The following is a 17,021-nucleotide window of genomic DNA, read 5'->3' on the forward strand; positions in this document are numbered from 1 at the left end:
TTAAAGTCAAGATTAAAATAAAGAAGAACCAGAAACAAGAAGAATTTAAGTTTTATAGGAAGCAAAATATGAAAACACTGGGCTCAATAAAATTAAAAGAATATTACAAAATAAAGTAGTTCAAAGGTGAAAATTATGCTAAAGGAGGAGCTTAAATCTAAACTGAATGCAGTGATTGATCATGTGGGATGATAAAGATTCTCTCCATCAGCCCTTTTGGCAGCAGCTGGTCCAGCATGTACTCGAAACACAGACAAAAAAAGCAGCAGCAGACATGAACACCTATGCTTGTATGTGTTTCCTCAGCAGCAATAATATGTATTTAAAAATGTATTAAAATTTGATCGTAACTACGAGTTATAAAGAATGATTTTTATTAACTGTCATCTGCAGACTGATTTTTGTCATTTCCTTTAGAAACAAACATTTGGCATCCACATGTTTCCACATCCACCATGAATCGATGCTGCAGAGCTAACAGTAGTGTATAAAAAGTCACCATAATATCTTAGCACCACAATAGCTGCTGTCGAAACATTAAACTCTTCCAGAAATTATGCTTGAATGATATCAGTATTATGTTTTCTCCTTTAAAGGATCCATAATAATTTGTCAGGTAAAAAAATATCAGCTCCAGACTTAATAACACGACTTTAACAGACGTAGAAACTGGCTGATGACCTGATTTGTTGTTCACCCAAACATCATCACCAGAGTCTGAGCATCATGTGCCTCCAGCTGATACTGTATTCAGATTGTTGTTAATAGTTCTCGTACTTTTTTTCTTCCTGAAAGTGAAAAATACAAGAAGTAAGAAACAGAGTAGTTGGAGTAAAGTAATAGATGAGACTGTTACTCTGAGATCTATTCATCTAACTTCTGTGATGCTCTAATGCTATTCTTTATTGATAAAATTCATAAAATACACTTAGACCTGGACCCTAATGCTCAATGTAGCTTCTCTGTCCTAACTTCTCCCCCTTCTCACTTCCTCTCTTTTTTTCAACTTCCATCCTTAGCTGATATTGCTGATCTCATCCATAAATCAAAGCCTTCTACCTGCCAGCTCGATCCTATCCCCACTGTCCTCGTCAAAGCCTGTCTACCCCCTCTCCTTCCCCTCATATCTGCTATTATTCACTCTTCACTCACCACTGGAACTGTTCCTGCTTCCTTCAAAGTTGCTGCTATTACCCCAATTCTGAAAAAAACTGGTCTAGATCCCAACAACTTTAATAATTTTCGTCCTATCTCCAATCTACCATTTCTCTCAAAAATCCTTGAAAGAATAGTTGCTTCACAAGTCCATCTTCACCTAACTGATAATAACCTTTACGAACAGTTCCAGTCTGGCTTTCGTCCTCTACATAGCACTGAAACTGCTCTTATAAAAATAACAAACAATCTTCTTACGACAGCTGATTCTGGTCTCCTCTCCATCCTTATCCTTCTTGATCTGAGTGCAGCTTTTGACACCATCTCTCATCCCATTCTCCTTAGCAGATTAGCTTCTATTGGTCTCTCTCACACTCCACTAGCCTGGTTTAAATCATACCTATCTGACCGCACTCAGTTCATTCAATTAAAATCCTTCACTTCTCAGCTTTCTCCTTTATCCACTGGGGTGCCCCAGGGATCTGTCCTCAGGCCCCTTCTTTTCATCATCTACCTTCTTCCACTCGGACATATTTTTCGTAAATATAATATTCAGTTCCACTGCTACGCCGATGACACCCAGCTCTATCTCTCTACCAAACCTGACTCTACTCTTCCTCCACCCTCCCTCATCCTCTGTCTAGCTGAACTTAATTCTTGGTTCTCCTCCAACTTTCTTAAACTCAACAGCAATAAATCGGAACTTCTTCTGGTTGGCACTAAACGACTGCTATCCAGAATTAACAATTTCTCTCTCACCATCAATAACTCGCTGGTCCCTATCTCTCCCTCTGTGAAAAGCTTGGGTGTCATTCTCGATAGCACATTATCCTTTAACTCACATATCAATAATATTACACGTGCAGCATATTTTCAACTCCGTAACATTAATCGCCTCCGCCCCTTCCTCACACCTCACGCCACTGCCATTCTCATCCATAATCTTGTTATCTCTAGAATTGACTACTGCAACTCATTATTATTTGGCCTCACACAAAAATCTATCAACAAGCTCCAACGTGTCCAGAACTCTGCTGCCCGTATTATTACTAGGACTTCTTCTACCCACCACATCTCCCCAATCCTGAAGCAACTTCACTGGCTCCCGGTCAAATTTCGCATCCATTTTAAAATAATTCTGTATACATTCAAGGCTATTCACTCTCTCTCTCCACCGTACCTCTCTGACTTATTACAGATGAAGCTCCCATCCCGCTGCCTCAGATCTTCATCTTCTCTTTCTCTCTCTGTTCCCTCTGCTCGTCTGATCACAATGGGAGGGAGGGCCTTTAGCTGCTCTGCCCCTCGACTTTGGAATTCCCTACCCCCGGACCTCAGAAATATTAGTTCATTCTCTCTTTTTAAGTCCACCCTCAAAACTCATCTGTTTAAAATTGCCTATTCTTAAATTTCTGTATGTTTTAACTTTTATCTTCTATTTTTATCATTGTGTATATTTCCAGTTTTTATCTGTTGTACAGTGTCCTTGGGTGCTTTGAAAGGCGCTATTTAAATAAAATGTATTATTATTATTATTATTATTATTACTGTTTCTTCTTTGGAAAACCAGAAGTGTCTGATCTGTCTGGAACTATTGATTCCAGAGGAAGAACTTACTGGATTATACTGAACAGTCAATGCGTTTGATGTGCTTGTAACACTTTACTGTTCACTTGTCTGCCAATAACCTTTATGAACAATATGAAGGAGGTATGACCAGCTGAACAGATGAAACTATTTGTGCTGAACATGTGTACAGGTGTAGTTTGACATAAAGAAACAGAGAATAGTACTCTGAGATCTAAAAACAAATGTAAAAAGATAATTACCTATAATAAAAAAGAAAAAGACACAAATGCTTACCTTGTCTGAAGATACTTTGACTTGATGATAAAAGCAGCAAGTATGATCATCACAACCGACAGGACACAGAAGATTATAATGAGGATGTTATCTGTCAAACAGGAAATCAGATGTCAGCAAACACAGTGAACAACATGTTTAAAATCACAGTTAGAAATAATCTCACAGTTTCTTGGTTCAGTCGAGCTGTTGGTGTCGTTGTCGTCTGTGTCTCCACAGGTGGTTCTCACATGGACAGGAAGAGTTTTCTCCTCTGCAGGGTTTGCAGCCACACATCTCTTTCCACTCACTTTCTTCACTGCAGGAGTCGGTACAGAGTCTGGGGACGAAGGTTGATGGAGAACAAAAATCAGTCAAGACAACAAATCACATTAGAAAGTATTCTTTTACTGTAAAATCAGCTGCAGGCTGAGGTCAGGCTCTGGTACAAAGATGCTGCTGATATGGAGACCATTAGAAATGAGCAGCAGGAGGATGAAGATAAGATAAGATAACTCTTTATTGTCATTGCACAGTCATACATAGTACAGTAGTACAATGAAATTGGAAAAACTGTCCTACGTCGGCACTACATATAACACAACACGACACGATATGACACATCACAACGTAACAAACAACACAACACAGTATATTAACTTAGTAAAAAAAGAAGAATAAGTGTATGTGTATTGCACACTGTTATTATTGCACATTAATTATTATTGCACCTTGTTAAGGTGGAGGAATGAAGGTGGAGGAAACAAAACAGCAATACACTGAAAGGTACTCATTCATTACTGAGAGGTCCTTCTGCACTTTCCTATTAGGACCCATCAGTTGGGCTCATTATTACATCATCATAATGATGTCATCATTGAACTTCAGACTAATTGTTTGAATTTGTCACATTTGAAGCACACGTGTATCTGAACAGAGACCAAGGTGCTTTATTTTGTAAGGTACAGACAGTAATACAGAGAAAACCTCAACAGTCAAACGAGCCTGTTTGAGAAAGCCTTTGGCAACAGTGGGAAGAAAAAACTTCAAACCTGAAGCAGAACCAGGCTCAGGGAGGGGCGGCTGCTATTCAATTCAATTTTATTCAATTTTATTTATATAGCGCCAAATCACAACAAAAGTTGCCTCAAGGCGCTTCATATAATAACTTACTATAATAATAATTACTATAATATACTGCTAGCTGCAGAAGACAATTCAAAGACGGCTATGTTTGTTAAAGTCTCGTTCTCATTAACAACAACAAAACATAAATAAAACAAACATTAGGTCCAGTGTAAACTCTGCCATAACTTTGTACACATCAGTAATGTTGGTGAAAACACTGAAGTCAAAGCTGATTATTCCTTTCACACCAGACATTTGTGGGATTATAAGAACAAAAAGCTGTTTTTATTCTGAAGTGATGATATGACCAAACTAATGAGGAACATACAGACTGAGGTCACATATGGAGTTGCACAAAAACATACCAGAGTAAATGTGAGACTTACCGTACACTGTGAGCTCATATGATGATTTCCTGTTTCCTTTTCCTGTTTTAGAGTGAATGACATAACTCCCTGAGTCGTTCCTCTGCAACTCTGTGAGTGTAAAGAGTCCAGAGTTTCTGTCCCACTGAAGTCTGTTCTTGTAAATGTCCTCGTGTATTTCAAATCCCCCCTTAATCACATGAGCAATAATCTTTCTTCCATATAACAGAAATCCTAACTCTTCCTCCTGCACAGAGTCAGGTAGAGTGATGTTTCCTCCCACAGTGCCCGTCAGGTTCTTCTTCACTTCCTCAGAAGCAGAAAATCTCATCACTGTAAAATATGAAGAGATCCAACAGTCAGTGAGAACTTTAATGAACGTGATCAGAGATCTTACAAAGAGCCACAGAAAGTAAGTGAAGATTAACTCCAGGCAACATGAAGCACGAGGAGGGTGAAGCTGATACATGTGAGCTGCATCAGTGACAGGAGGAACTCAGCCTCACACATTTTACACCAATCACAACAACTTCTTACTTTTTGATCTGGTTGTGACAAACTAAACATTTACAGCTGCAAAAAGGTCGTTGGTGTCGAATAATGTTCAAATGTCATGAAGCCATATTTTATTCACAATAGAAGATAGAAAACATTTCACATGTTTAAACTGAGAGAGCTCATTTTTAATCTGATGGCAGCAACACGTCTGTAAACGCTGGACGGGGTCATGCTTCCTCTGCAGACGTGCAGACTGATCAACTTGTTTGTTTCTGAGAAACTCGGCCTCTCGAAGGCTACGTCCAGACGTACACGGGTATTTTTGAAAACGGAGATTTTCTGTTTCCGATTAAAAAAAAATTAAAAAATAAATAAATAAATAAATCCCATCCACATGTAAACGCCAAAAATAAAGGAAAACGCTGCTAGGAACATGCCAAAGCAACACGTGGTGATATATTCTTAACCGTGTAGAAATGTTGGCCAATCAGAGTTCTAGAAGCCTGGGTGGGAAAGAGTGAACAAAGATGGCGCAGAGAAGCAAAACTGAGTCCTGTGTGGAGGGACAGGAACTGTGTGTATATGTGAGCATTTAAACACTGCAGAGAGTAAAATTAACAGTAACAGTATTTTGTGTAAGTCCGCTATTGTAGAAATTAATTTCACCGAAACAATAACGTGGCGCACAGTGTGACGTCAAAATATGCGCACACCTTCGACGCCGTGTTTTCTCCGTTTTCCTCGTCCACACGTAAACGCAAAAACTGAGTTTTCAAAAATCTCCACCCTGGCAGGTTTTTAAAGTCTCAGTTTCCTGTGATTGAAAACGCCCATGTATGTGTGGACGTAGCCTGAGGGCATGTCCAAATTCATGGGCTGCATCCTCCTGAGGACGCATTTGTAGACCGATTACGTCACAGCAACGCGCTGAAGGCTGTCCAAATTTGTAGACTCCTCCGAATGCAGCCGACAAATGCGTCCTCCTTTTCCCCGAGTTTGAAGGATGGGTCGGGTGTGTCCTTCGTGGCCCACTAGATCCCAGAATTCATAGCGTGGCCCAGCCAAACTCCAGTTTTTAAAAATGGCGGCCGCTACTAAGTTTTAAAATGACTCTTATTAATCTTTCTGGGTGACAAAATAAACTCTTCTGTAGCTGTGTAAACTTCAAATATCTGCTCGGTTTATAAAGATGTTGCATATTTGCTAGTGACGTGCGATACCACTGATTTCCTTTCCGATCTGATACCAAGTAAAATTCGGGCTGATATCAACGATACTGATCCAATACTTTGTACAAAAACATTTTTTTACTGTATCTTTTATTGTATCTCAAATTATAGCTTCATAATGATTACAAGACGTCAGGTTACTTATTCTTATCACTCAATGATGCACAATTATTATATAGAAATAAAGAAAAAACTCTGAAGTTGTGCCTATTTGAACATCTTGCCTGCCTGCAGCACAAAAGGACTCTGTGACAGACGTCTGTCTCGCCCTGGCAGCACCTGTCCTTCTCCTCCTCTTCAGTTCACCTCAACATAAGCTCGTCATATTCTGTGATATGATTTACTCGGAGGTGTCTGACGAGGTCAGTGGTGTTGCCACAACACCTCACTGTCGTGCCACATGTATGTCTGCACATAACTCCATTTACGCTCAGCCATTGTTGAGAGTGCGCACGCCGGGGCTGCCACACAGTTATACAGCCGTATTTCGCACATGACTATGAAAGGCAGAAGAGGAAGTAGTTCGTTCGAATGTAGACAATCCGAATGGTATCGTTTCTTTCCACTTTGTTCCTGTAAATAATAAACTAAAAAATTACCCAAAATTAATAAAATATTGATATTTGAATATGAGAATCGATTCTAGAACATAAATTACTGGTATGGGAGGAATCTCACAAAAGTTTGTCTTAATTTTTTTTCTCCCATGTCCCTTGCGGGGCTCCGTACTTCTGCAGTTTTGCTTCCACCACGAAAAAAAAACAAACCCCATCACACTTCATGCACAGCTCTCTCTCAGTGTATTTCAAGAACAGTTTTCCATCTAAGAATCTTTTTTCTGCATTATTTGCTGCTTGTTATGCACCAGTCTACTGTTGTGTTGTCATGTTTCGGCTGTGTGCAGGCAGGAGAAGGACCCAAACGCAAAACTCACGACAACAAAATTAAACTCAAAAAGCTGCTTTATTGCAGAATGGCATGGAAAAACTAAACCAAACTGGGACATGGATAAACTGACACGCAGGGAAACGCAGCCACAAGGGAGACTACGACACACAGGGCTTAAATACACTGAGGGATAACGAGGGAATGAGAGACAGTAGAAGAGCACAGCTGGGAGTAATCAGGCTGGACGAGACAAGGGAAGCAAAACTAGAAACACTGACATGAGACATGGACCTTCAAAGTAAAACAGGAAACACACTGACTGAACTCTAGACATGCAAACTTCACAGCAACTGGGGAGACAGAACATAGGGACCTGAAACATGGTACAGAAAGGCACAGTAGACACAACATGGAACACAGGGAAGCCACATTACAAGAACTAAGCCTATGATAACATAACTGAAACCTAGGGAACAGCACAACCCACATGAACATAATGAACTCGCAGGGAAAGAGTAAAACTAAATACAGTGAACATAGAAACACAAGACCTCTTCAAAATAAAACAGGAAACATAAGATGCAGACTTGACAACCTGAACTTGACAACATAAGACGCAGACATGAAACACATGAAGGGCAAGGGAGCCGAGTGTGAAGCAGCAGGAATGAGGATCAGCACCTCCAAATCTGAGGCCATGGTTCTCAGCCGGAAAAGGGTGGAGTGCCCACTCCGGGTCGGGGATGAGTTCCTGCCCCAAGTGGAGGAGTTCAAGTATCTCGGGGTCTTGTTCGCGAGTGATGGGAGAAGGGAGCCGGAGATCGACAGACGGATTGGGGCTGCAGCTGCAGTAATGCGGACGCTGCACCGGTCCATCGTGGTGAAGAGGGAGCTGAGTGTAAAAGCGAAGCTCTCAATTTACCGGTCGATCTACCTCCCTACCCTCACCTATGGTCACCAGCTGTGGGTAGTGACCGAAAGAACGAGAAGGGTGGCTGGCCTCTCCCTTAGAGATAGGGTGAGAAGTTCAGCCATCCAGGAGGGGCTCAGAGTAGAGCCGCTGCTGCTCCACATCGAAAGGAGCCAGCTGAGGTGGTTCGGGCATCTGACAAGGATGCCCCCTGGGCGCCTCCTGGGTGAGGTGTTCCGGGCATGCCCCACCGGGAGGAGGCCCCGGGGCAGACCCAGGACACGCTGGAGAGATTATATCTCTCGGCTGGCCTGGGAACGCCTTGGTATTCCCCCGGATAAGCTGGAGGAGGTGGCTGGGGAGAGGGAGGTCTGGGCCTCTTTGCTTAGGCTGCTGCCCCCGTGACCCGGCCCCGGATAAAGCGGATGAAGATGGATGGATGGATGGATGGATGGCAAGGGAGACTTAACAGGGGTTGGAGGACACAAGGGGAATCTAATAACAAAGAACTATAACAACCTAGGCATGATAAAAAATGAACTTAGAAAACCTAAAGGGCTTAATCATAAACTAAAACTCCAAAACGCTGGGTCATAAGACCCAGGATCGTGACATGTGTACAGCACTGTCGGCCACTGTTTTATAAAAACGTTATTGTATTTAAATGACTTCCAACAAGAAAGCTTAATTTCTGCTAATTATCATAATTGATTAATTTTAATTCAGATTGGAACCAAGCCTGACCCAAGATATGAACCCCAAGTTGTCCTCCAATGCCTTCATCGGAGTTACTGTGTGTGAATGTAGTTTAGTTTGCACTTGTGTTTAGAAGTGGTTGCATGAGTGGGTGTGAATGGGTGAATGAGGCATGTTGCATAGAGTGCTTTGAGGAGAGTAGAAAGCACTGTATAAGAATCAGTCCATTTACCATCTGTAATCTTCAGATGTTCATGGTCTTCAGTTTTTGTTCTACTGCAGAATATTTTAAGGTTATCTGCTATAAAAGGCCAGAACAGGAAAATCTCCTTCATGTTTTTCTGTTTTATCCTGAGTTACTTTGACACAAAGGCCTCTGCTGTGATGTCACACCTCTGATGAAGTGTCAGCCTTCGTTTTATAGATAAATACAGCGCTTCCTCGCTGTTACGTGGTTCACATTTTGCGGCCTCGCTGTTTCGCACATTTTGTTTGGTGCAATTCTGCATGCTTTTTTTTTTTTTTTTACAGTCATTGTGTTCTGCGTGTTGATTGGCTGTAGACCATCGTCAATCTATCTCGTGCTGCGTCTCCTGTACTGTATGTTTGTAAGTTTTCTCCCCAACAAACACAATGTCATGAAACGTCGGCACCTGCAGGTTCCTTTGGCTTCATTCTACAACACTGAACTTATTTTCCTACCAAGGTTTGAACTTTGAGTGTTTAAACAAGAGAAGAAAAGTGAAAATGTTCATGTCTGTCTGAGAAAAGTGCACAAAGTGTGTAGTGAGTGGTTTTAGAGCCTTAAACCATCTATAATAATTTAAAAATAAAAAATAAAGTTTGCTACTTTGCGGATTTCACCCATTGTGGGTTATTTTTAGAACGCAACTCCCTCGATAAACGAGGGACCACTGTATATTAAACATAAAAATATGGACATGTACTCATAAATGATCAGAATTATAATATTTCTGACTGTCTGAGGCAGAATTTCCTCGATTCAAATGGAATCGAATTGATTCTAGACGATATCCAGCCTTTGGCTACGTGCACACGTACACGGGTATTTTTGAAAACGCAGATTTTTCTATGTGTTTGCACCTTTCGTCCACACGTAAACGGCATTTTCAGTCACTGAAAACGGAGATTTTCAAAAACGCTTACAAAAGGTGGAGATTTTCAAAAAACGGAGAAAACGCAGCGTCAAAGGTGTGCGCCTATTTTGACGTCACACTGTGCGTCACGTTATTGTTTTGGTGAAATTAATTTCTACGCTGGCGGACTTACACAAAATACTGTTACTGTTAACCCTCTGGGGTCTCCGGATGCGCTGGCGCGTCAAAATCACATGACCAATTTAAGATGACACAGCTGCAGCGAGTCAGAGTCTCCATTTCAACTTGGGTCGAAAGTGCGGACTTCACACTACATACCAGTTTTTGAATTGTGTCGATGGGCCACGTAAAACCAGAGTAATGATAAAAAATACACGCAATGTTTTTATTCTGAACAAAACAGCGGCGTTTACAGCGGGAAGAACGGCGTTTTCTACAGACAGCGCTAGCAAACACTCTCCCTCTGTGAGTGAAACAAGAAAAAGAAAAAAGCACCACTTCCCTATTGGTGTTAGAGTTTACCATGTCAGCCAATCAAAAAATGATAAGGACCATGTGACACTTGGTTGTTTGGGTGAGATGGGGAAGATTTTAGGAGTGACACCTGCGATGGAAAGCAGGCGAGCAAAAGAAAGAGAGAGAGTTTTCATATGTGAGACATTAGTGACGTTCAGCGTGTTTGGAGGCTGTAGTTAGTGTGTTGTGTAGTTCTTGTCTTGTATTGTGTGTCAGTTAGACTGCTCAATTTCACACTTTCTCCAAACAAAGCCGTCAAAGGCAGATTCCAGTGTAAACGCTGTTCCCACATGGAAAACTGGACGGATGCACCTCCTGCTGTCAGACCTGCAGGTTTAGGCCTGTGCTGTTCTCCTCCGTCTTATACTGAACACAAACTATTTTTTTGGACCGGCACAAATAATTTGTGTGCCTTCTTATTTGATGCAGCACAGCTGATTGTTCTGTAAATAGATTTAAATGGTTATATAAAAAACGTAAATAGTACCATATAACTTTGTTGTTTGCAAAACTTGTGCATAATTTTTTATAAATGTACAATTTCTATTTGCATTTCAAGTTGTGAAAATGATTCGTTAAACATGTTTGTGGGTTTTACAGTAAAAAATAACTTTTTTCTACTCTGACTTAGAATTTTTTTGTCTGAATTTAGATCTTCTGTGCTAATATAGTATACCAAAATGAAAAAAAAATAACTGGAATTTCAGATACAATGGGGCAAAAAAGTATTTAGTCAGCCACCGATTGTGCAAGTTCCCCCACCTAAACTGATGACAGAGGTCAGTAATTTGCACCAGAGGTACACTTTTAACTGTGAGAGACAGAATGTGAAAAAAAAATCCATGAATCCACATGGTAGGATTTGTAAAGAATTTATTGGTAAATCAGGGTGGAAAATAAGTATTTGGTCAATAACAAAAATACAACTCAATACTTTGTAACATAACCTTTGTTGGCAATAACAGAGGTCAAACGTTTACTATAGGTCTTTACCAGGTTTGCACACACAGTAGCTGGTATTTTGGCCCATTCCTCCATGCAGATCTTCTCGAGAGCAGTGATGTTTTGGGGCTGTCGCCGAGCAACACGGACTTTCAACTCCCGCCACAGATTTTCTATGGGGTTGAGGTCTGGAGACTGGCTAGGCCACTCCAGGACTTTCAAATGCTTCTTACGGAGCCACTCCTTTGTTGCCCGGGCGGTGTGTTTTGGATCATTGTCATGTTGGAAGACCCAGCCTCGTTTCATCTTCAAAGTTCTCACTGATGGAAGGAGGTTTTGGCTCAAAATCTCACGATACATGGCCCCATTCATTCTGTCCTTAACACGGATCAGTCATCCTGTCCCCTTGGCAGAAAAACAGCCCCATAGCATGATGTTTCCACCCCCATGCTTCACAGTAGGTATGGTGTTCTTGGGATGCAACTCAGTATTCTTCTTCCTCCAAACACGACGAGTTGAGTTTATACCAAAAAGTTCTACTTTGGTTTCATCTGACCACATGACATTCTCCCAATTTTTTCACACCAAGCTGCTTGCCTATTGTAGATTCACTCTTCCCAGTCTGGTGCAGGTCTACAATACTTTTCCTGGTGTCCTTCGAAAGCTCTTTGGTCTTGGCCATGGCGGAGTTTGGAGTCTGACTGTTTGAGGCTGTGGACAGGTGTCTTTTATACAGATGATGAGTTCAAACAGGTGCCATTCATACAGGTAACGAGTGGGGGACAGAAAAGCTTCTTACAGAAGACGTTACAGGTCTGTGAGAGCCAGAGATTTTCCATGTTTGAGGTGACCAAATACTTATTTTCCACCCTGATTTACAAATAAATTCTTTACAAATCCTACCATGTGGATTCATGGATTTTTTTTTCACATTCTGTCTCTCACAGTTGAAGTGTACCTCTGGTGCAAATTACTGACCTCTGTCATCATTTTAAGTGGGGGAACTTGCACAATCGGTGGCTGACTAAATACTTTTTTGCCCCACTGTATTTGAGATTGTGCTGAAAATAATGATACCAAACAAGGCAAGAAAAACCTATTTTAAAGGTGAAATGTAGAGGTAAAAGTAGTCAAACAGCCAATTACACCCTGGACCCCAGAGGGTTAATTTTACTCTCTGCAGTGTTTAAAAGCTTACATATACTCACACAGTTACTGTCCCTCCACACAGGACTGCTTTCTGCTTCTACCATTTCCCACCCAGGCTTTACGTCTGGACGGGATTAAAAAAAACAAAAAAAACAAACAAAAACAGAAAATCTCCGTTTTCAAAAATACCCGTGTACGTGTGGACGCAGCCTTAGTCAGCTGTGTTTCCATCTCCCTTATTTCCACTCCGTCTATTTAAGTGCTCTGTCTTCCTTCGTTTGGTGTCAGGTCATCTGTCTGCTTCCTGTTTCCTGGAGCTTATTTCACGTTTTCAACTATCAGTTTTTCCAGGCTCATGTTTAGGTTTTTTCATGGTTTAGGTAATAAATGGTAAATGGCCTGTATAGCGCTTTACTTAGTCCCTAAGGATCCCAAAGCTCTTTACACGTTCAGTCACCCACCCATTCAAACCCACAAAGATGTCATGCACATGCAAAAGCAGCCAATATCAAATAAAACTATACAGGTCAAATCTGTCAGCACAACCAGCTCGAGGAAGTTTTCACACTAAAAAACTGTGATAACTGTGAGCTGTGCATTAAAGTTACACAGTGTGGATGAGATACTGGAGCTTGTAGGCACATCGTGCATATTTACATGTTCCTGCTGATTCAAGATATTAAAGGTTTTATCTGCTGGAAATACAAACACAAGCAAACATGGTGTAAAGACTACGAGGTGCTTCTGTTGAAGAAAGACGCGTTATTTGTACCGTCGTCTTTCTTACAGTGTTTCATGTTTACTGAGTCAGAACCAGGAGGAGACTCTGAACTGGATGCAGCTCTGGATCGATGCTTAATGGCTTCTAATGTAATATTCATGTCTGCTACATCCTGTTCAGGACTCAGAGTTAGAACATTTATAACCTTCCTCAATTTCAATGGCAAACAGAGGAAGCTGTGTCCTGTAATAACACTGAGTATTAGTCTGGCTGTTGCTTGGTGATAACACAATCAGCTGTCAGTGACCAGCAGGCCAAAGAAATGTTGGTAGTTTCCTGTTAGGCCCAGAGTTTGGTTCTCTTTACAGTCTAGTTAGTATTATTTTACTTAGATTTATCTCTGTGTGTGTGTGTGTGTGTGTGTATATATAGAGTTTCAACATTTCTATTTTTAAACTTTAGATATAAACAAAAAAAGAAAAATAACACTCACACTCTACTTTCACACACCAGACGCCACAACCACCAAGCTGCTGAAAGCCAGCTGGTGAGAGGAAGGATTTAATGTCCGACAATATTTTCACGGACCGGCCTTTAAGAGGTCGCGGATAAATACGACAAATTAAAATGATCCGACCGAGACAGAAACTGGTGTTCTGTAAATATAATAATAAACATGAATTCACTGTGTAATTGTGTAACTTTATTAGCAGCGTCCTCCTGAAATGGGCCAACAACACTGAGAGTAACATCCTCCTCTCTGCCCCTTAATGGTCTCTGGTCACTATGGTAACAGGTAATCATTTCTTTCAAAATAAGACACAACTACAACACGGGAAAGACCCGGGGAAACAGAGTTAACGATAAAAGCCCTGAAAACCGTAAATTTCACACCCGAGCCTCAACTCTCCCGGCCCGGTACGGGTCCCTGACCCAGGGGTTGGGGACCGCTGTAATAGACCATAAGTCACTTTTTTTTAAGATGCCAGTTTAACCAGTCTTCATAAGGAGGGGCCGCTTTTCCCGCCAGTGTCTTAGCAAAACATTTTTTTTAGAAGTAAGTTCAGTATATTTTTAGTCACATTTTAATGTTTGTTTAACTTTTATTTTTCTGTTTGAATCGTTCTTATTCCGGACGCTTTATTAAGAATTTGAATAAACAAAGTCCAAACTGAACTAAACTAGAGGTTCTTTTTATTTTAGCTTTGATTCGGACTCCAGTCGAATCATCTGAAGCTTTATGACGAACGACGCTGTGCATGTTTTTGAATCGGTTCTTTCAAACTTCAGCTCATGAAAACTGGTTCCTGCATCTTTGCTGTGACTGATGACCTTCACTGCTTCACCTTTTCTGTCCACATAAATGTTCCAACATGTTTACTGTAAAATATTATGAGTGACAACATCAGATCATCAGGTTACTTCTGCATCTCCATAGTTCAGCTAATGTGGCGTTTGGTTTATTGGTGTAAACACACCAATAAACCAACAAAAGTAATTTGATTATTTACTCTCTGCTTTTTTATTCTACTCACATGTAAGACGGAACAAAACCAAAAAACACAGTTTTGAACCTGAACAGCAAATTTTAAACACCAAAGATCTTCGATATAATTATCTGTGTCCAGTAAAAGTGTATAATTAATGCTTCTGATCATCAGCCGTCCTCAGCACTTAAACTATGAACTTTTGAAAAGAAACGTCTGAACTGAAACTCCGAATATAAAATATTACAAACGGCTCAATTAAAGACAGAGTGTCGCGGTTACAGGTCCTCAAAGATTTTATTAAAACATTTTAAACCTGGACTGTCAGGCAGTTTGATGCTGTTGATCATCGACGTGATCCAACCAAACATCCGTAAGTTTGTACAAAGGCAAAGAAGTCCAACGTCCAAAACTTGAAAGTTTATGGTTCATTTATCCAGTTTGGCGAGCATTAAACAAAGACCCAGTGCATGCTGGTCCTAAACCAGTCCCTTTATTTATAGAAAATGGTCCTGCAGTTCTTCCTGACTGACCGAACAAGATAAACAACAAACCAAAAACATGAAGCAAATTTTAACACAAATAAACTTTTAAATAATCCAAAAATATAAGTAAACCAACAACAAACTCAAACAAATTTCAAAATAATAAAAATAATAAAAATAAAGAACAAATAGCTCCAACATCAGGTTTAAGCTCCTTGTTATTCTCATTATATATCCTGCCATTAAGCCTTATTATTAGTAGTTTGAAAATCATTTCCTATCATCTGTGTGCAGACGTGAACTGGGTAAACTGGGACGGTCTTAAGGGAATTACAGCTGGATGGCACAAACGTTTCTGCAGCTGAACGCAGAGTGTTTAACTCTCCAGAGAGCATCAAGCACCAAATTAGGCAACATCTGTGATCTTTCTCAGAGTTAAAGTCACGATCTTGGATTGATTTTTGATCAATCTCTGACTTTTGATGCTCACATCGAGTCTGTGATCCGCTCTTGTTTTTTCCATTTAAGAAATATTGTTAAACTCAGGCCTGTTGTCTCACTTATTAATCAAGTTTTTTTTCCTTCTAAATGTGATGAATGTGTGTTTGTAACCTTCTCACAGTCATATATTTTCTATTCTTACTGAGACCTCTGCAGCGCTTTAATCTGCACGATCACCAGTTAATCTCACTGCTGTGTGTTTATGGACTGTGGCAGGAAGCCGGAGCAGCGGGAGATAAGTCACGTAAGCACAGGACCAAAGAACTATTACATGTTTTAATATTAGTTTATGTTTTTTGTTCTTTGCTGCACCAAACTGCATGAAAGCTGCTGTAAAAATAAAGTTTCACTGATTATAAAGTGGTGTTCCTCAGGGTTCTGTTCTTGGTCCTCTGCTGTTCATTAACAGCCAAATATCCTTCAATAATCCTGCAGCTGACAGATATTTAAAATACCAACAAGTGCACACAGTCCCACACGAGTGTATGAATATGACCTGGATATAAGTGCACCGATGATCAGTCCAAGTATCAGAGCTTACTGTGAGAGAGTAAAGACTACAGGAGGACAATGAGAACTTTTCCTCTTAAAGATGTTAAATGTGTCATGAAATGAATAGAAATGGAAGAACTAAATACATAAATCTGTATGTGAGAAACAGCACGTTGCACTTTTAAATCTGTGTTTTGTTGGTTAATAAAAAATAAACCTGCAGTTTAAACACTTGCAGCTCATCGAGAGTCGCTCTGTGAAGCTGCTTTAATAGAAACCTCTTAGTGACGAGGCCGCTCGTTTCTACTGTTTTTCTACTTTGACCTGTTTCACGGACGCAGCCCGTGTACGTGTTAATCTGTAGATCATCGTCTTCATGTAGAAGAGGATTTCTATATAAATAACACTGAACTGAAAATGATAAAACACTTTAAACGCAAAGTGCTGCACACTGGAAGTAAATAACCAAACTACAGTTAGTCTCTGCGAGCATCACAGCCCGTCTCATCTCTGTCACAGTGAAATGCAGCTGCTGTAAACTCACCAATCAGAAGAACAATAAGTCTCATACTTGACTCCATCGCAGAGTTAAACGGAGACGGTCATGACCAAATATCCCTGCTGCTGTGTCTCCTCACAAGCTGTCCGTCAAAGAAACACTTTTTGAAAACAAGAGGAAAAAATATCGTAATTAATTCATTTTAATTCAGACTGGAACGAAGCCTGACCCATAGAAGCACTGGCTTAGTGCAAAACGCACCGAGTCCGCAAACAAGCTACAGCTGGCAGACTCCTCCTCCTATACACGCTATAATGGGAAAACGCCGCGAGGTGAAGAAAACACGAGTCATCACGGGGAACTTTGTAAAAGAACCAGAGGATCTCAGTGGCGCTGTGAT

The 17,021-nt window shown here is 40.6% G+C and overlaps 1 protein-coding gene across 1 annotated transcript; it reads right to left on the bottom strand.

The window, feature by feature from the left end:
* Positions 1 to 2,824: 2,824 nt before the first annotated feature.
* Positions 2,825 to 16,703, bottom strand: LOC308395964 (uncharacterized protein; the record flags this gene model as incomplete). Its single annotated transcript, XM_080881026.1, has 5 exons — positions 2,825 to 2,843; positions 3,019 to 3,109; positions 3,185 to 3,337; positions 4,512 to 4,823; positions 16,667 to 16,703. 5 exons carry the CDS (start codon positions 16,701 to 16,703, stop codon positions 2,825 to 2,827), a joined length of 612 nt encoding a protein of 203 aa, XP_080737152.1.
* Between the last annotated feature and the right edge of the window lie 318 nt (positions 16,704 to 17,021).

The sequence above is a fragment of the Rhamphochromis sp. 'chilingali' genome (genome assembly GCF_963969265.1).
Source record: "Rhamphochromis sp. 'chilingali' genome assembly, chromosome: 4".
NCBI classification, from domain to species: domain Eukaryota; kingdom Metazoa; phylum Chordata; class Actinopteri; order Cichliformes; family Cichlidae; genus Rhamphochromis; species Rhamphochromis sp. 'chilingali'.